We start from the raw sequence: 19,895 nt of genomic DNA, 5'->3' as shown, positions 1-19,895 counted from the left end.
CCCATTTTCCTCGTTTCGAGTTGCAGCACTTAACTTTTCTTGTAATCAGACAGCGCGGACACGAGATTCATCCACCATTATGATGGTATGATGGTCCCAGCTTCAATTTTAAGTTTTTCCCCGAATGTACCGGACTTTCCCCAAGGGAGCTGCTGAACTGGGACCGAAAATGATGACTTAATATACGGAAATCACGAAAACTGATGGATTCCTCTGGGGTGTTTTTTACTTGCAACGACCGCTGTGCTGTCCTTGTTTTCGTCCTCGTCCTGCCTGATTTCCTGTGACCCTTAGTCCAGTGAGTCCTGTCCTCTTGCGACAATTTCACGCTCCTCGCACGCCGCTGACAAGCTGACAGCTGCCACTTGAGCGATGGCGTTTATTAGTTATTAAACGACGTGATATATGCCCGCGGCCCAGGACACGCCCCCTCATACGCCGCCCCCCGCCCCCTTGCAATTGGCCAACACTTTGGCGCCTTAATGAGACCGCCTGCCGTCGCAATGGAAAATCGCTTGCTGGCACCGGATATCTGCGGTTCCGCCTCCGGATGCCGACTCGAATTTGCAACACTTTATTTAAGCTTTATTTAAGTTTTATTTAAGTTCCATGAGTGGCGAAAGTGAAGCCCGAACAATAACAAAACTGGGGACTGTCACAGAAAATTAAGAAAAAACCTATAGCACTTATTACAAAAAATAGTTGTATATAAGTTTGCTTACAATATCAGTTTCTTCTAACTTTATGTGCTTTAAAATAACTCATTCAATCCAGAGATCCTGCAGGGAAGTAGTACAATTACCCTTGTAAAACTGATTGAAAATCGTTTGTTTGTTCAATGGCTTGCAAAATGCATGCATAAGTTATATAAGTTTCGCATCTATAATTGCCAAAATGCGGCGTTGTGTCATTCCGGGGTAAAAAAAAAAAACCAGAACCCTTGTCTGCCAGTCCATTTGACTTTGTTCAAATTGAGCTGCCTACTGCGCGCTTCTATTTGTTTATACTTATTTCGTTTTCACACCCCCTTGCGGGTCGTCCCATTCTTTACCGGATTCCAGATTCTAGATTCCAAAACCCAGATCCACCCCACCATTCGTAGCCTCATCATCATCGTCATCATCGAGTCGTTTGAACTCGGAATCGGTCTCAGGTTACTTTGTTTTCCTTTGCCTCCGTTGTTTGTGTTTATTTCCCTTTCACTTTTCGCTGCGTTTGTTTGTCATTTTTAAAAATGCGTTTTGCTGTTTTTTTATTTTTTTTTTTTTTTTTGTATTTCAAAATTCAATTGTGGACGGCCGCAGTGCTTTAGAAAAAAAATCAAACCAACCCCCTAAGGTAAAGGTATCGGGCCTTTTGCCGACTTCATCTTCAACTCCCCCTGCGGCTAATAACGTCCTCGTCAGTTCCGGCAACTCAGTCCTGGCACTCCATGGAATCCGGAGTCCTTCTTGTGCTTTTCGGTGTCAGCAAATTATGGTTGAAATTTTAACACAAATTTGTTTGCCAGCGTTTTTACACAGCGGGGTGTTGGCTCCTCTAAAACTTGAAATTGTTTTAGTTCGTTAGTTTTTTGACGATTTGTTAGGAATTTGATACATTTACAAAAATTGTTAATAGAAATATAGAAAGTACTTATTTAAGTTATGGTTTTCAAACCGTGGAAAACTAAAATCTCACCTTAAAAACTAAAGCGGGTTATATTCCAAGATCAAATCGTAGTATATTAAGTTACCCGAAACCCTTTCCTGAACCGATTTAATTACGATAGTCATCTTTCGAATTCCCAGAGATGGTAAATCAATTGCTATCGGCATTAAGCTCCGAGGTGGGAACACCGGAGTTCGTGTTGTCTCTAATCCTTTGACACGTAATCCCTCACGCGTTCCGGATCCGTCACCGGGTCTACCCCGTTCTATTTACCCTGCAGAGGCGGACACTTGCGCTCCATTTGTCATTTTCATAATGGGTGCCGAGCAAGTCGGTGGGAGCGTGTCGACGAGGCCATATCTCGCGGATTACAAAACGAGACGGAGACGCGACTCCGGTGGCACGTGACTGGAGGAGGAGGACTGACTGCCAGGTCAGGCGGAGATCACTATCGGATGGAACACGGATGTTTGGGTTCACCTAAGACGCGGCATTGGGCGGCGGCCCTTCTTGTCTCGTCAAATGACACGTAAACCAAGTCGTTTAAGGTTGCCCTGTTCCCGGATTAACTTTGTCATTTTCCGAAGAAATACGAGCATATACATATAAGATATTAGCTGTACGAAATATAAGATATGGGGTGGTAATTTCTAGGACAGGCATTAAAATAGGACTTAGGCTAACAAATTGTTTAAATTAAATTTATGCAAATGGCCCACATGCTGCCCATAAGAACTGGACTTAAACGGAGTTCGAAAGTGGGAATGACTTGGCTACTGTCAGTTTTCATTAGGAGGCAAGCGAGCCGAATTGATTGATTTATTTTGGCAATTATGTGCATTCGATTAAAAGTTGAACTCACAGTCACGCGGCGCTGGCTAATAATATGCACGGATCCCATCCAGAAACCCACTCCACTCCAGAAGCCTCGTCTAGCGGCGAAAAAAAAAAACAACATAAATCCCCAGAAATATCCCATGGAGCTGGGGGATTACATGGTCCTGAATTGAAAACCAATTGCGCCTGGGATGAAAAATCGCGCCAACAAACCCAGCGGGCGATGAAGGTGGGGATGGGGATCGAACATGAGCAGGACCTTCGGCGGAATGGGGACATTGTGGGATGGAATGAGGGATGTGGCCTGTTTACAATGTCGCTCGACTTGGACAAGGGGATTTCTTTGTTTTGGTTTGGTTTTAATTTTGAGCAACGAATAAATTAAATCAACCGACATTCAAAATAATTGCCGGAAATTGGTGACGTTGTTGAAATTTCTTCACCGCCTTTCAACCGAAATGGGAATGAGGTTGGTGTCCGGTGCTTAATAAGATTATGCGTGACCCGGCGAGCACGGCGTCCATTAACAAGGACCTTCAGGAGTCCACGAATTCGAGGCTTAAATTTAACATATGACAGACAAGTTAAGCTTGCATTCAGACCAAGCGATTTTAAATACAAGTTAACTACTGAAATGAATGGAACAAATACTATTAAATCATGTTCATATTCATTTTAATCTTACAGATTCTGTTTAGGTAGCATTATTCGTTTATTGTTAGGAAGAGGTTAGGTGTGAGCTCCATGCTTTATGACTGGCAGTTATCAAATAAATCAGTGCTATAAGAAAGCACGATAGACAATTGCGGATATTTATTAGCCAAGTTTGCAAGCATTCGTCTTGAGAATCCGGCCTGTCTGGGATAAATCAAAACTTTGTTTGCCATAAATAAAAGAATGCCTAATAATTACAGCTGCTCTTCGATGGACAAAGTCCGCACACTGCACACCCACTCATTGTCCTTTCCAGGCGCCCACTCCTTCTGCACGGAAAGAAATGTAAATGAGTCTCTAGCGACTAATAAATTCCCAATTACACATGGACTGGTCCCAGCCAGGGACGCTCTTTCTGATGCCCAGCACACCAGGTCCACTCATAAAACTATGCCAACACACCCTACATACCATCCATAGCTCCACCACCTCGAACCAGCAATAAACTAAAAAGCATAAATTTCTGAAAACGACAAATTCATGCACTTGGGCGAATTCGGGCCGATGGGGGAGGAAAGCGAAAGAAAAACAAGTAAAAATCAAATGGAAAACACGGAAAATCACAATTACGTGAGGTGAGGGGTGAATTTAGGAGGAGGTACGGCGGCACTTGAACCGCTGTCGATGTCCAATTACGGGTGACGCCGATGACTCCGGCAAATGCCAACATCTGTGACCCCGTGAAAGATGGAGATGCGTGAATGCCCTCCGGCAATCGCATTTGTTCCGATTGCCTCGACTAATGCAGTAGATTGATATGCCCGATTTGAAAATGTCCTGGATGCCTGAATATCCTGGATGCTGATGTCATTACGCAATTATGATGAGTTCTAAGGGCTTTGATAAGCAGCGAATCAATAGCTTACTACATAGAAACATATGGAAAATCAGCAAAGATTAAATGTGTAATTAGGCGAGAAGCAAGCTGGTGTATCTATTTAAACTTATAAAATTAGTCATGTTTCAAAATTGGCTATCATCATAAATCTTAAATAATATAATCAGTTTTTAAACACGTTTTTTGGTCTGAATATCCTAAAAGTACAATATATCCCAATTACCATTTCGCCCCAACAAGAAGTTATCCATATCGGACCTCGTTAAAATTCCTGCGAAATCAGTGCGAATTGGAAGGAACTCGAAACAGGAAAATGAGAAAAATAAACCAAACGAAATCGCAAATATTTCGTATCCTTACTTATGTTTTACGATTTTCGTGAACGAGAGTTTGTGTGCGAGTGTGTTTTCCGTTTTGGAGGTCTGGCTCTTCTCCACCCGCAGCTCATTTGCCGGAAAACCCAACACATACGTTGGTTTTTATTCGTTTTTATGCCTTTTTGCATACTTTATATATTTGTGCAAAATTTATGTGCGCTATTGTTTTTATGGCATGCACCCATTTCGCCCCATGTGCCATATACATATACATACATACGCTATGCCACTCGTCCTGTAAGAAGGCGAAAATGTTATCCTTGTTCGAAAGGCATTTTAATGCCAACCAGCGGTTGGGTGGCACTGGAAATGGGAATGGGATTGGAATTGGATTGGAGCCGTGTGGTTGGGTGGCTGTTCTGGCACTTTTCTGCAAATTATGGCACATGCGGCGACGTCGGCATTATGCCTGATCCTTTTGCCTTTGATATGGCATACCAAGCATGTACCCACACACACACGCACGCACATACACACACACACGCACACACACACGAGTGTATTTTTATGTAAATCCATATATGTACATATCCTGGGCTGGAGTCCTATCTATCCCCCAGTCTGCTGCCACTTAAGCCGCTTATGTGGCAAACACATGAAATAAAAATCAAATGGTGGAAAGGGAAGGGAAGGGGAAAATTCGAGGGGAAGAGAAGAAAATCCTCGCATAACGAGCATTTCCCTCTGCCATATTTGCGTTATTTTATTATCATTTTTCTTCGACATTCTTGCCGCTGGGAAGGATTTCCCTACAAAATGGCTGGCGTATTTGGGCTTTTCTCGTGATGATTGTGTTTGCCCGTCTTTATCCTTTATCTGCTTGTTTTATGAACAAAATAAACAAGTAACTTAGATATTTCCTTAATAATTAAAATAAATTTAAACATAAAGAGCCCCAAAATCTACAAATTCATCAATATTTGTCTAATAACTATAATATACGTTGCCTTACATAAGTATCTTATAAAAACAAGTGTATCTTCAGGATCTATAAGATATTTGGCGCTAGTAACCATGCTGTTTTAACCTCATATATCATTCCCATATTTTGCTGAATCATTTCTTTCCGTGTCTCCATCTGCTATTTTGTATAGCGAACGATGCTGCCTTGCATTGGGAGTCCTCACTTTTATATCTTTCAGATATGAGTTGCCATAAACTGTACGTGTGGGCGTGGGCTTATGTGTATCTGAATAAATGTGGATGTGTGCCACAGATACGAATCCAATTTCTCAGAGGCAACAATAAAACTCGGCTCAGTCGTTTGGGGGCGGCGCTGTAGATGCCATGTAACCGAATCTGACTGTAACCAAGACTGGGCCTGAGATGACGATAAGCGAAAATGGCGAACCGCCTTATGACGCGACTTAACGGGATTCCATGCGCCCTGATTATGGGCATAAATACGAGCCACCCACTCCCACCCCCACTCCCACCCCAAATGCCAAATGCACGATACATGCGAGCGAAAATTTAAATAAACTGATAAACGAATCCGCTCTAAGCCCCAGCCAACGCTGATGACTGTTTCGCTTCTTTCGCCTTTTTTCCCCCAATACGCCGCAGCCGAAAAGATACAACTTCTGCCAGGCAGAAGATACAACAATGAAGACGAGACGGGGCAAGCTGCTTTAATTAAAGCCAAAAGGAAGAGGAAGCCCGGCCAGCGCAGCAATGGTGGCCAGGAGGGAACCGGACCAGATCCGAGGACCTGGTCGCCGGCCCGCTTGTTTATGACCCGCAACGGTCGCAGCGATCAGATACTGTATCTTCACCTGACACTGCGACTGGGTATGGGATTGGGTATGGGAATGGGAACGAGTATGGGTATGGGTATGGGTATGGGTACGGGCATGGGTCTCAGGCGACGGTGACAATTTATGACGTACAACCTGGCCGCCGAACAGGAACCATTGCCTGCAGCAATGGATGCTCCAGTAGCCACTGGCCAATGGACGGCGAGCTTATGAAAATCATAAACACTGAACGGCGACCGTCGGTGACATCCGAGCAACGAATATGCATTTTAATAAAATATCCTAAAAGCCACATAAATCACAACCGGACAGAGCATCGCGTGCTCCACATGGAGTTTATCGGTCGACTGCCGCTTAATGGGTCTACCAACATCCCTGCAACTTCCCCAACTTGGAGCAGTTCTCTGCCCCACATAAGTTTAGGTGCCTCCATTTAAGGTTGCTAATCTTTAGAGGATTGCATCGCATAGGTTTTTGTTCATAAGGACATCGCAACAGAGGATTTTTAAACCAAAGAAAGTATAACTCCAATGAATACAATTGTATAGCAATCCAAGATTACTTTCGTGTTCAGGAAGTTTTTATATATTATTATATATTCTTAACAAAAAGTTCACAAGGTTTGTTCGATCATAAAAAACTCGTGTTGCCCTTGAGCTGTTCAAATTTATTTAATCTATGTCCAATTGGACCCATCAAGTGCCAACTGTCAAAATATTCAAAACCGACACTTTTCGTCTAGACTTGGCCAGCCGCAGGCGCAGTTGGTCATACTTCTGGGCCAATTATCAATATCTGGTATATGGTATCTGGGCAGGAACTGGAGCAGGTTCCAGGGCAACCAAGGCATCCAGGGCATCCAAGGATACCGAACTGGAGCAGCTATAATTATGACATATGATGGCATATACAGATGCCACGACCAACCCGACCCATGTCAAAAAGTCCGTACATACAGGCATAAATTGGAGCGAATCGGAGACGTGGACGAGGGTCTTAGGTTCGTGGAATAATGATGCTGGCTTCTTGACACATTTGAGTGCTAATTTAGGAGTCTCGCACATGACCATGGTCAGGATGCATCGATTATTTAAAGTTTGGGGTGAGGTGTCATGAGTCTCCCGTTCCTCTGGCAGGATCATTAAAATTGCACAAAGGAGGAGAACAAATAATTAAGCTACTTATCATAATTTGCTTGGAAGATCTCTTCAGATTTTATAAGATTTTATAGGCCTGCAAAAGGATTGGTTATGATCTATGTCTTTCAAGGGTCAAGAACCTTTAAGATTCCTAATACTTTTTTGGCAAATGTTGGTACTTAAGATGTTGTCTTACAAGAAGACTGCAACTTTTTCTTCGAGTGCGAAATAATGCCGATGAAAAGTAAATACCAAAAATGAGACCATAATCAACATGGCACATTGTATACATTGTGGGTGCGCCTGCCACCCCCAAGCACCACCACCCCCCTCCCCACCCCCCTTCTATCACCCAGACAGACATTTAACGATAACACCCAAGGATATCAAAATCGAAATATCGTTAGACGGTCCCGCGCAAAATGCTTGACAAGCATAACAAACAGTGGGTACACGAATCCTGGGCCCCAGCCAAGGCTTTTATGATGGTGACGACCACCCACAGTACCACCCATCCCCAACCACAACCCACCACCCACCGCCCACTGCGTCGCATTCAACATGGCGTCGTTGGTTGGTGTTTCGCTTTCTGTTTCGCTTTCCCTGCGCGCTGGATGGGGGATTCCCCCAGTTCCCAGTTCTTTTGGGTTCGGTTTTGTGTGCGATATAAACGAAGTTTACCAAATAAATAAGAGAGCCCTCCGCCGCTTCTCGTCTAGCGATTGGGTTGCAATATATCGCGTACGTGCTGGCATGCCATAAATATGTGGCCCATGTAGATGCCATGCCATGCGAGGCGATGCGATGCGATGCGATGGGATGCGAGGCAACAAAATTATATTTCTGTTTGTGTTTGCAACAATTTATTTTTCTCCACCAACTCTGCCACCTCCTCCCACTGCCACGCCCACCTCGCAGATAAAGCGAAAACATTTTTCCAGCTCAACTCGCTGCGCAATCGATAACGAGACGAGGGAGACAAAGGAACCATCGACGCCGAATCGCACCAAGGATGGGGATTTCCCGAGCTTATTAGATATATATATATATATATGTACGAGTATGTAGTGTAGAAAGTATCCTGAAGGTAAACTTCAAAATATGTAGTGCAAGCAAATTTGGCCAAGACCGCAGCATGTGGCGAACTGCGAAGGAGGAGCAGGATCCGTAGTAGCCAGCCCATATCCTGGCATATTTGAGTTTTGTCCAGGGCAAAGGTACAAGGCTCTTTTATATTCATGGGGGCAACGAAATAGAAAGATTTCCACAAATCTGTCTCTTCACTCAAATATGTACAAAAGGTTTGTAACTAAAGGTAACTTGAATACACACACGTGCACTCCATTTTTCTAAAGTATAAATACAGTTTGTTACTGGTCTTTATTCTTAACTATTTATGGGGAAATGAAATACTTATAGGAGTAAACAAAAGAAGGAAGATGAGTTCGTTATGTATTATTTATATTAATTACTATTCATGCGAGCGTAAGTTATTATTATTCATAATACTTTACTAATATGGGTACACAGAGATGGTCTGAATTTCAGCTAATATTTTATTGGAATATTTTTGAAGTACGCTTACACCTAAACTCCACTGTTAAATGGCGACCAGCACTCAAGAACAGCAGCAAGAAAAACAAAGAAACTTTTGGAGGAAAAGGAAAATGGCAGCAGAAAAATCGGAGCACAAGCAACAAGCCAACAAATTTAAAATGTGAAAACTTTGCAAGTAGTTGAAAGTTGGCAGCAGGCGAACGAACCGCAGTCGCCAGAGAAAGGCGATGTAAAGTTGGAAAATGGGGGAAATTCTTTGTCTAAGCAGGGCCACTGGGGACTACAGCGGGGGGAGGGGTGCAGGTGCAAACAGGACTGAGATACGGGCACACGACTACGGATGCGGATACGGATGCGAGTACGGATACGGGACTCGATGATTTGATGTAGCTGAAAATTTGCCGCTGAGATTTTCTTTGTGGTTTCGACTTCTTTTGATATGAGAGCATTTTCCAACGTGGTGCACACTCAAGAGGAGTTATCCCCCCCTCCCCCTTCCATTCCACCACCTGTCATTTGCCAATTCAACGGAAACTTCAAAGAACCGGTAGTGCATCCTCCTGTCCGGGGAAACTAATCCCCAAGGTCCGTCGCCATTTTGGACTGGGTAGCAATCGCTACCCACACGCCCACGTCCACGTCCACGCCCACAAAGGAGTCGCAACCACAGAACGCAAGTGCAGGAAGTGGGTGTTATGAAATATGACGAGATATGAACTCATATTCCACCCTCGACGGGCTTTTCTGATTTTGCGCAGTAGCGCTATGTGAAAAAATTACAAAAATCGGTCCACCATTGAACATAATAAAATGGTTTCCATAACAGAAATTATGAATTTCATTTTATTTAACCAATAAAATGGTTTACAATCTGTTTTATGATTTAATCAGAAATCGTTAGGACTGATACAGTATGATCTTATAGTAATATTAACTTTTGAACTTGCCCCATTGATGCAAGCCAACCGCAAGGCACTTGGCCAAAATGCCAATCAAAGTGGCGCTGAGCAAATATTATCACAACAAGGCCGCAAAACAATGTGGAGGCCATCAATCAAACGGCACTCGGCAGCCAAACCAATCATCCATTTATCCAGCCATATCCATCCGGATCCTGGCCATCCAATCACCCAATCACCCAATCGCTCAGGCGTATCGCAAGAACAACAACAATTTTCCAATTAGGCGGCCAAAAATTTGAGCATATGATGATTATTGACGATAAGAGCTCCCAACCGCCCCAGGAATCCCAAATGGTCTGCCGAAATGTGCAAATAAATCGCACAATTGTCCATCCGCCCAGTCGTCCTTTCCGGGAGGATTCCCAGCTATCTACGAGCATCGAAACTAAAAGTTAGCTGCGGCCACGCCAAAACCAAAACAAAGAAACTTTCGTTTCCAATTTTCTTGATGTATTAAATTATTTACGCCCTCTTGAGCAGAGGATTCGTGTGCGTGGCACTCATATGTGCATCTGTGGCTATATAGACATGTGTGTATATAGGTGATTTCTATATGTTTACATTGTGAGCCAGTAGTTTTGTTAATAACAGTTGCCCAAACAGTAGGGATAATAACACATCCACTTTAATAGCATTGTTAATGGTTCAAACAGTGTAATAAACTATACTCTCTGTATATCTCTTTTTTTAAAACAGATAATAAAGTTAAAAGCTCTTTTAATAAGGAAGTACTCTTAGTATGTATTTTTTAAAATCTAGATAATTCTCTTGGAATCATATGTACTCTATAGTTATTTTACTAAATAAATGCCTATGTTAATCACAAGCTTCTGAAACATGAAAACCTGAAAAACTAGAAAGAAGGTTTTTCATTTAAAATAAAATAAAATGTGCCAATATGTGTAGAAGCTAATAATAAATCGCATTAAAAAAAACCATTGATTTTCATAGTAAAAGCTAAGAGTTTTATCGGAAGAACTGTGTTAAATTTGCACATTTGTAACGCCAATTGCCTAATTAGAGAAATTAGCGCTATCCGGGTGAAAAAGATAAACGGGCGAAAGTGTCTCCGTCACTTTTCACTGCGATTAACTGTCACCAGTTGGCCAGGTGGGCTGTGATCTTCCCAAGGCTGGAAAACACGCGCTGGAGGATGGGAGCTGTTGATTTTCACAGTTGGTGCGCAGAAAAGAAAATTTCTTGGCCGCAGCCAACTCAATTTCACCCAGTGAGTGAGTGGGCCAGTGAGCCAAATGTGCAGCGATCACTGCACGGCATCCACGGGGATTCCCCTGCTCCGCCCAAAAGCAGCAGTTGCAATTTATGATAACCAATTTGCGGACTACAAATACAACCATACACCCTGTGCCGGCCAAGATTCCAGCGGAGATCCCAGTCCAAGATCCCAAGCCAAGGGGCAGTAGCCGAAGGCGGCTTAATCACTCCGCTGCACGCATCGTTAAATATTATAAGTTATTACTAAGCTATAGTGTGTGGATCGGCCAACAGCTGGCATCTACTGCGTTTTTAGATCCTACTAACCATATTTATTCTTGGCACTGATACTCTCATTTCTAGGCACTGATTTATGTGTGTTTTATTCGGAATGTCTGGGCAGTTCCGGTGTTCTACTGCTCCAGTGATCGCCTTTGGGGAGCTCCTACAGTGGTCACTTGAGTAATAGAACTAGGAACTAGTAACTATAGAACTAATTGCCCATGGTAGCAGTACAAATTGTAATAGTTTTTATAACAAATGCTATTTGTGGTTCAACTTTTTTTTACCTTTTTTCCTTAAATTAAGAAATCATTTATTTTAAAAAGGTTACATTATTTTGTGGAATATTCTATAGTTGCTATCTAGCTGCTATCTAAGTAAAACTTTATAAAACATACATGTTTTTCGCCGTTAAAGATAACTAAAACATAATTGATATGTTTAAATATAAATATAATATATATAAATTAAATGATAAAATATAAATACGATTTGTAATTGAGTGAAATCCACATCTTTAGCCGTATATCTATCTATATATATCTATCTTATGCATTGACAGCCGTATTCATTCATATGTACATGCATGCGTATAGAAATCGAAAAGTGCTACTTTGTGGAGGATAGCTCCGCAGTTCCACATCTCCATAGCTCCACAGCTTCACGGCGATCGCGGGAGCTGAACACGATGCACAGGCATCCATCCGTGGTTGGGTAACGAAAACATGTCAGCGCCCACAGACGACTGCGATAAGGAGAGTCGGTCGAACGCATAACAAAATATGGCCAGTGCTAATTGCCCTCCAGTAGTGCAGTAGCTGCTGCTCCAGGTCCAACCGAGATCCCATCCGTCTGCAACCCATCGAACACGCCAGTTCTTTCCGTCTGAGTGCGCCGCAATCTCCGATCGCAATTTATAAAAGCTCTGCCCGCCCAGCGATTTCGCTGCAGTAGCATCTTCAGATTGTCGGCGAGTGGACGCGGATATTGGCCAACGAAGATCACCGCTCAAGATCAGAACTTTGGATAGCCGCATCTGTTAGCAAGGACTCCACAATGCAGCGTCTCGAGTGGCTGCTGCTCCTGGCGTTGGTAGCCTCCGTTTCGACGGCAGTGACTCCAAGGAGAAGGCGACACAATGCGGTGGAATCAGCACCTTTCTCCAGTCTCGGTGACTGGGGATCAGCCTGGGGCTTGGGTCCCGAGATGGCACTCGTGCGGCGGGTTTACGACGATTGCCAAGACAAGAACGACTTCATTGGCTGCCTGAAACAGAAAGCGCTCCATGCTCTCAGTCGAGCCCTGGACCAGGACTCCATCAAGATTGTGGATGGTCTGGTGCTGGAGAAGCAAAACCAGACCGAAACGGAGAGCATATTGGGCTCCCTGACGGATGCCCGGCAATTTGGCAACCTGGCGCCCATCGATCGAGCCCTTCTCTCCAAGGCGGACAAGCTGATGCGGACGCACACGCTCAAAATCGACATGGACGGAGGCGGCGGAGAGGAGAGTGTGGGTCGTGGCGAGCACGGCCACAAGAAAAAGAAGCACAAGGAGGGCGGTCACATCAAGTACGTGGTGGCCGCCCTCCTCACCGCCATGGGCATCGCTGGTCCATTGGGCCTGAAGGCTCTGGCCGCGATCGCCGGCAAGGCACTCGTCATCAGCAAGGTGGCATTGACCATTGCCGGGATCATTGCGCTCAAGAAACTCTTCTCGCACGACCACAGCGAGGAGACCAGCTTCCAGGTGCATGCCGGTGAACATAACAGGTAAGTCTTCATACAATTAGAGTTCGTAAAACATTTACTTTACTTTCATGTGCTTCCCTGCAGACGCAACACATACGTGATCCGGCCGGTGTCCAAGACGAGTGGTGCGGCTGGCGCCGGTGGCGTGGGCGTGACCGCCGCCGGCGGCAGCTCTTCGGTGGATCCGTATCGCTACTACTACGAATACCACCAGCAGTAACGCGTGTGCGCAGTGGCGATAGTGGTGTCTGGAGAAATCTCCGCCGTTTTTCGGCGCCGGAGTCTTGATGCAGCTAGACTACCAAAGAAACGATCCACATCCAGTCGGACCAATTGGAGTCCGACAGCAGCCGTTCACCTTAATGTAGCTTCTAAGTTGTAGGCTAATATATTATGCAGTTGCGCGAACCCTGAGAATGAAGCCCAAATAATAAACGATATTGAATTGTACACCTAGAGATTACAAAAATAAAAACTCATGTTTATTAAACTTTGAGTTTTCGGAACTTAGATCAATCGGAATCATCCGATATAACATAGCTGGCAGTATTTCGAGAGCCCATCACGCTACTTAGAAGAGTTTGTTGCCTGCCGGATGTTCGCTATATAGGATACAAAAAGAAGCAAATACAATAAGATGTTCAGGTTTCTTTTAAGGCTAACATTTCATACCGTACTACTGACCGTCACATTTAGCTGGGCTTTGCCACGTGTGGCAGCTGTGGAGGCGGCACGAGTTCGAGCTGTTCCACGACCCCTTGCAGCTCCTCGTCCAGTCGCGGGTACAATGGGAACGTTCGCTGCGCTACCCACCAATTCAGATATGGAATGTTCTTCTTTCTTTACTTTCGATCCCTGTGCATCGAGCATTTTCAGTAGATCGCCGTGCTTGTGGCGCGCCCTAAAACTCAAAAGCTCGTCTTCGATGTTCTCGTCGTTGGGCATTGCTTCCAATAGGTGATCAACTGCCTTTTCCTTATAGAACCTGCAGATTGAAATTGGTTAGGATGCCTATAGATATTTGCTAATGGATTGCGACTCACTTGACAATATTTTCTGCTGCATCAGCATCCCTTTGCTCCAACAGTCGATAGGTCATCTCTGCAAGAGCCTTGGAGTGGAATAACTTTAGTGGTTTATTCGACTTGGCCTCTTCGAAATATCGATCCACTAACTCCTCCACGCGAGTGGCATTATCCGCTTCAAGAGCGCGTCGCAATGCCTCTTTGTCCAGATTGACAGCCTCCGTTTTGGTACGCTTAACCACCTTGCTGAACTGCACCACATCCTGAACGTTGGCCACCCGAGTGCTAAACGTCTCCCCAAACCGAATCGCGTTGAACATGCAGGACTCATCTGTGTAGAGAAGGCGCAACCGAATGAGCGGTAGCGTTGGTTGCTTAGGATGACCGGTGTGTTGGGCTGCCGCCCGTTCGATCATTGCCTCCACGCGTTCCTTGGCGTATTTAAAAACCTTGGTAGAGGCATCACCTTCGGCAAGTCCCAATTCCTCGGCATGGTCGTTCAATACGACGGATTCAAAGACGAAGGGCCGCACCGTCTCTAGCGGCAGCGGCTTAAGCTTGAATTTTCCCTTATAGATCTCGAGCAGACCTACGTGCTTTTTCTTGGCCTCGCCCTCGGACAGGGATGTGGGCACCGAGGAGCCCGGCTGAGAGACATAGAAGCGCTTCTTGGCATTCTCCTCTGGCTCGATACGGCAATCGTGCTCGTGACCCCAGATCACCAGATGCAAAAACGATGGCAACAGGTCCTCAGGTAGGTAGTTCTTTGGTCCGCGATCGGCGCGGTTCTGATGTACCACTAGCAGATGGAACCAATCCTCCTCCTCTTTGGACTCATTACCGTCTGCGTCATTAGCAACAGTCTCGGGGCAGTTAAACTTCACCTTAAAATCCTTGATAAGCCTTGCCAGCCGGCCGTCGTGGATGTGGCTAAGTCCGTACAGTGCCAATTGGCTCACTCCCTTGCGCATCAGCACGGGGCTGATCTCCACCTGGGTAAGATCCGTCCACCGACCGAAATAGTTAACCAGACCCGAGGTGCTTAGCAAATCCAGGGAGCTCAAACGACCAAAGCCACTGGGATCGTCGTGATTGCCGTGAATTGAGAACACCGGAATGGCAATGTTCAGATTGGGATCCTCGTAGTTCACCGACTGGTTAACGGCATTGTGGAAGCACTGCCCCTGGTCGCTGAGAATCTCCAGGGAAACAGGACGATCACCGAAGGTGTAGCGCCGCAGGAGCTCGATGCATCTGGTGGGCAATCAAAATGAAAATAGAGTGAATAGAGTGAATGCAATGAAATTCCTACTTGTGCAGCGTATTCTGGCTGGGCACCGCGTCGTGGAAGAGGTCGCCTCCCAGCAGAATCATGTCCACATCCTCGGACACCGCCAGTTCCAGGATCTCCTCGAAGGCCGTGAAACTGTCCTCGCCGCGCACCGCGTCCTTTTCGCCATAGCCCAGGTGGTTGTCGGTGGCCACCAGGATTCGGATCACGTTGTCCGCATCCTGCTCTGCTGTCGTGGTGCCATCCATTGTTGAAAGTTTCGCAAATAAGATTTTGCGCCCTATTTCGCCATCACAGGAACCGCGGAATGTCATCGATATCGATATTTAATCGATTGCGCGATGAGTAATAGGGTTACCGTTTTCTTGCTATTGCTGAAGTGTGCGGGATTTTTAAATATTAATATTGATAACTATCAATGTTTCTTTCATAATACGTTATTATTGCGAGAGTATAGAAATGTATTACACCAATTATTTAAATATAAATACAAATTACACGGCAGCTTATTGAATATCGAATAATATATCTTTAAATTTGTATAACGTTTCAGCGATAAACAGGGAAATTAAAAATTCCCTGTAATATCACTGTAAATTTATTTACTTATTGATAAGTAGTATATAAGTTTGTAAAAATCTCTCCTGCAATACGCAGGCGGTTTTAAGAATATAGAGCTAAGTAATTACCAATAAAAGATCATTTTTGTAGCAACTTCACATTAATGCTTATTGATGAGAGTGAGCCCTTGTCCGTCTATCCGATCACAGCCGTTTGATCGCTTAGTTTAGTTCAGTAGCTTTGGTTATTTGTTCAGTCCAGATAGGGCATTATCACTTCGTGGATGACATCCCTTCGCGTGTGCCAGGCTAGATGGTGGACATGGGGTTTGACCACAATGATGAGCTTGCCAGCCTCCTGAAGCGTCCTGATGCCAATGGAATCGCTGGTGAAAATCGTTCGCTTGATAAAAGGAATCACATCCATATTCTCATCGAAGTAACTAAAGTGGCTGAAGAAATATAAAAGGCATGATTCGATGTTTCAAATGATACCACCAACTACGCCCTACCTCGATTCCCACGGAGTAATCACATCGTCGTTGGGTCCGCCGATCATCACCAACTTGTCCAGCCGCACCATTCCCATCTTGAAGGATGTGGAGTTGGAGGACTTCTTCTCGTTATTGATCAATGGCAGGAATTCGCTGTACTTCATGTAGAGATCCTGCCTCTGCGGATCGTTCCAGTAGCCACCAACCGAGGTGTGTTGTCCCACGCGCGAGTAGAACAACTCGAAGGCCGTCTTGGCCGCCAAATCGGGAAATATCAGATGCAGGAAGCTGGCTGAAAGTATAGCGAAGGAACTAGATTTAAAATATATAACCAAAAAGGTCAACATCGATAAAATGCCTTTGCAAAGTTTTCGAAAAAGGTTACATAATATACAGCTCGAACTTATTGCTTGTAAAATACAGATAGGTTTTACCCGTAGAAATTTAAACCTGTGTGCATTACATTAGAAATTACTCATTGGATTGGACTTTGGATTGATCACTTACTGCCGTACTGTCCCGCCTGTGGTGAGGATAGCGATATAAAGGTCTTCACATTGTGCTCGGGCAGACTTTGGATGGCCGCCCGGGCCAAAAGGCCTCCTTGCGAGTATCCTGAAAGAGTAATGGCATGGGTAACTAAAAGCAAACCACCTTATAGAGATTAATAGGCATACCCAGCACTATGATGCCCTCCGGATGCAGTTTGCCCACCTCGTTGAGGTAATCCCTGACCTGATCGACCTGTCGCCAGGCGTTCTCCAAGCTGTACCATCCACTGAACTTGTCGCAGTTGTAGACGATGGTGCCAGGATGGAACTGCAAGCAGAAGAGAAGCGTCTATCAGTTCAACTGCGTTGTTTGCGTCGAATTCGACCTTGTCACTGCGGATTTTCAGCTGGTAAACAATAACAAGGGGAATCCAATAACAAACCTCTTCGATTTCCCGAACCAGAGAAGCCATCGATTCCGCTCCGGAGAGAATTCCGTGTAGGATAACCACCGGCTTGTAGGCCAGTGTGCCGGGAACGGCCGAGCAGGTTATCAGAGCCACCAGGACTTGCAAATGAAGCCTCATTTTGTGGGGGAACAATGGATTTTCGACTGTTGTTGTTGATGTATTCGTATCTTTATTAGCTGCTCTTCTTCTTGCTACCTGCATTATTCCGAAAATGCGGGTTTAAAATCCGACATGCGAATGGCAATTTGTTCGAGCGCAATTATGAGCGGCGCGGAGTTTAAAAATGGATTTAAATTGTTCGAGGCCGTAATGTACATTTAAAAAAACATTTAATTAAACGATAAGAACAAGATTTTAATGAATCTAATAGCTGATAAAAAACGCGACGGGGTTTTGCAAGGAAAGGTGGGTAAATAGCTTCTATAAACTGAATGGTTGAATGCAGATACATTTTTATATAATATAATATAATATAATTTAGCGTATTATAAAAACACAAAAGAGTATTGTGTACTTTTAAAATAGCTACTTATTAGTCTGCCCTCTTTTCCAGAGTCGTTGCACAAAAGAGAATCTTCGCGTTTGCTTAAGCATTCCCACTTTAATTAAATCCCAAAATCGCCTGATCTTAAAATAATGCTCGTTTATTCACTCTCAACTTACACGATCGTCGTTATGTACTTTGCACTATTGTGTCTTGCGTAAATTTAAGTCTAGGCGCGGCACACACGCTCCGCAATTAATATCTACGCTCTGTGGTTGGCAATCCACAGACTCCTCATCCACATCGTACAATTCATTTGTCATTCGGGGCCGGGAACAAGGTGATTTCAGGGTATATCAAATATGACAACACTTAACAGTTTAGGCTTAGGGCTAGGGCGGCATCTCAACCTTTTTGTTTAAGAGTTCTCGATCTAGATTTGTAGCGGTTCTGTTCCAAGTTACGTGATTCGTTCTGCGGCCGGAGATCTAGTAGAAGAAGTCCAGCCCGTTCCGAGGGCTCGAACCTCACCCGGCCACCTCCTCGCTGACAAAGTCCAGCTTGACCACCTCTGCGGGCAGGCACTCCTCCACGTCCACTTCGTTCTCCTGGACATTGATGCGATTGAGGGTCATGGACACGTCTGGCCCGCACTTTAAGCCTGCTGGCGCCCCGGCTGGCGATCCTGCTGTCGCCGCTGCCGCTGGAGGATTGGAGGTGCTCACCACATCGTCGGCAATCACCACCGTGGGCGTGAGTACTGTTGGAACAGTGGACACTGCCGACACTACGGGCACCACGATCTGCGTCGACGAGCAGGTGGACACCACATGGGGCTGCTGCACCACTGCCGCCGTTGTCGAAGTGGGTTGCTGGATAATGATGTTCTCCGTAATGGTGGGCGTGTTGTTGGCCGTCGAGGCTGCAGCCTGGGCTGCCGCTAATGCCGCAGCCTTCTGCATCTGCTGGTACTGCTTAACGGTCACAGTCGTGCCCGTCGTAGTGGTGGATTGCGGATGCAGGATGATCTGCTTTGGCTGCGCCACCAGCTGTACGTGCTGCACGATTGGCTGTGACTTGAATACTTGAGGAGGTGGCTGCGGAAGGGACTGCTGCGGCTGTTGTTGTGGCAGCGTCTGGAGAACGTGTTGCACCTGCTGGACGGGCACTTGCTTGGCGGGAATGCCGGCGTCCTCGAAGGCCTTCTTCTTCAGCGCCTGGCGGATCTGAGAGCTGCAATAGAGAAGGGCAATTGAGAAACTAGCACGAACACACTGGGCAGCAGGTTCCCTCGCCAGGAGCACAGGATCACTTACACGGTGCGGTTCTTGATGCTCAGGCTGATCTTGGTCAGGTCGTCGGAGAAGCGCATTATAGACGAGTGCAGCATGTCGATCTCCTCGTCCGTCCACTTTCTGCAGCCGTGGCGAGGGAACAAAGGACACAGAAACACTCCGATTAGTGTCCACAAACTCGCGACTCCACCACAGTGTATCAACTTACCCGGATGGCGATTCCGCATTGGGATGCAGCTGCATGGTTAGATCGCCCAGTCTGCTGAACGCCTGTCCGGCGGCCGTGAATATCTCCCCCACCTGCAAGTGTACGCGGATTTGCATCCGGAGTCAGTTTGTTGTTACCGCGTGCAAATTCAAAACAAACGCACCGCCCCCGCCCACCGCCCGTCGCCCCACTCAAGGTGGAACAACAAATTTCCCACTCGCAGGAGTGAGACAAACGAATGACTCTCGACTCTCTCCCGCGCCGCCTTTTTTCGCTTAGAACGCGCGGGGGCGCTGGCGACGGGATTTCCGCGGGCGGCGCAGCCGGCGGATGTGGCGGAGCGGCAGAACCTACCTTGATTGCCGAGTTCATGGCCTTTTTTTCGCGGGGCGCTGTTTTTTTGTCGTAATTTTACGTAGTTTTGCGTCCGCAGCTTTTCAACACTGACGCCGTACCCAACACTCAAGCGGCCCCCAATTGGCTATTGCACAACACTGG

General features: G+C 45.6%; 4 protein-coding genes across 7 annotated transcripts; 1 reads left to right on the top strand and 3 right to left on the bottom strand.

Moving 5' to 3' along the window:
- Window positions 1–11,785: 11,785 nt before the first annotated feature.
- Window positions 11,786–13,554, top strand: LOC6527262. The gene is made up of 2 exons (XM_002088320.3): window positions 11,786–13,100; window positions 13,164–13,554. Exons 1-2 carry the CDS (start codon window positions 12,385–12,387, stop codon window positions 13,297–13,299), a joined length of 852 nt encoding a protein of 283 aa, XP_002088356.1. The 5' UTR covers window positions 11,786–12,384; the 3' UTR covers window positions 13,300–13,554.
- Window positions 13,540–15,723, bottom strand: LOC6527261 (double-strand break repair protein MRE11). 2 transcript variants are annotated; one of them, XM_015198165.3, is made up of 4 exons: window positions 15,417–15,723; window positions 14,123–15,358; window positions 13,764–14,064; window positions 13,540–13,681 (listed from the first exon to the last, which is right to left on the bottom strand). In XM_015198165.3, exons 1-4 carry the CDS (start codon window positions 15,707–15,709, stop codon window positions 13,592–13,594), a joined length of 1,920 nt encoding a protein of 639 aa, XP_015053651.1. In that variant the 5' UTR covers window positions 15,710–15,723; the 3' UTR covers window positions 13,540–13,591. The 2 variants fall into 2 exon arrangements, with proteins under 2 accessions (XP_015053651.1, XP_002088355.2); XM_002088319.4 differs by having other exon boundaries at window positions 13,752–14,064; window positions 15,417–15,722.
- A 93-nt stretch (window positions 15,724–15,816) lies between these two features.
- Window positions 15,817–17,598, bottom strand: LOC6527260 (lysosomal thioesterase PPT2 homolog). Its single transcript, XM_002088318.3, has 5 exons — window positions 17,384–17,598; window positions 17,127–17,268; window positions 16,957–17,064; window positions 16,468–16,741; window positions 15,817–16,407 (listed from the first exon to the last, which is right to left on the bottom strand). The coding sequence occupies exons 1-5, from the start codon at window positions 17,525–17,527 to the stop codon at window positions 16,209–16,211; spliced, it is 867 nt and encodes a 288-aa protein (XP_002088354.3). The 5' UTR covers window positions 17,528–17,598; the 3' UTR covers window positions 15,817–16,208.
- Window positions 17,599–18,033: 435 nt separating this feature from the next.
- LOC6527259 (transcription initiation factor TFIID subunit 12) lies at window positions 18,034–19,886 on the bottom strand. Of its 3 annotated transcripts, XM_002088317.3 has the most exons (4): window positions 19,752–19,885; window positions 19,398–19,489; window positions 19,211–19,309; window positions 18,034–19,127 (listed from the first exon to the last, which is right to left on the bottom strand). In XM_002088317.3, exons 1-4 carry the CDS (start codon window positions 19,767–19,769, stop codon window positions 18,422–18,424), a joined length of 915 nt encoding a protein of 304 aa, XP_002088353.1. In that variant the 5' UTR covers window positions 19,770–19,885; the 3' UTR covers window positions 18,034–18,421. The 3 variants fall into 3 exon arrangements, with proteins under 3 accessions (XP_002088353.1, XP_015053650.1, XP_015053649.1); XM_015198164.2 differs by lacking the exon at window positions 19,211–19,309 and having other exon boundaries at window positions 19,752–19,886; XM_015198163.2 differs by lacking the exons at window positions 19,211–19,309; window positions 19,752–19,885 and having other exon boundaries at window positions 19,398–19,528.
- Between the last annotated feature and the right edge of the window lie 9 nt (window positions 19,887–19,895).

The sequence above is a fragment of the Drosophila yakuba genome, chromosome 2L (genome assembly GCF_016746365.2).
Source record: "Drosophila yakuba strain Tai18E2 chromosome 2L, Prin_Dyak_Tai18E2_2.1, whole genome shotgun sequence".
Lineage (NCBI taxonomy): Eukaryota > Metazoa > Arthropoda > Insecta > Diptera > Drosophilidae > Drosophila > Drosophila yakuba.
Note: the sequence above shows the minus strand (reverse complement) of the source record. Positions and strands in the feature narration are given on the sequence as shown.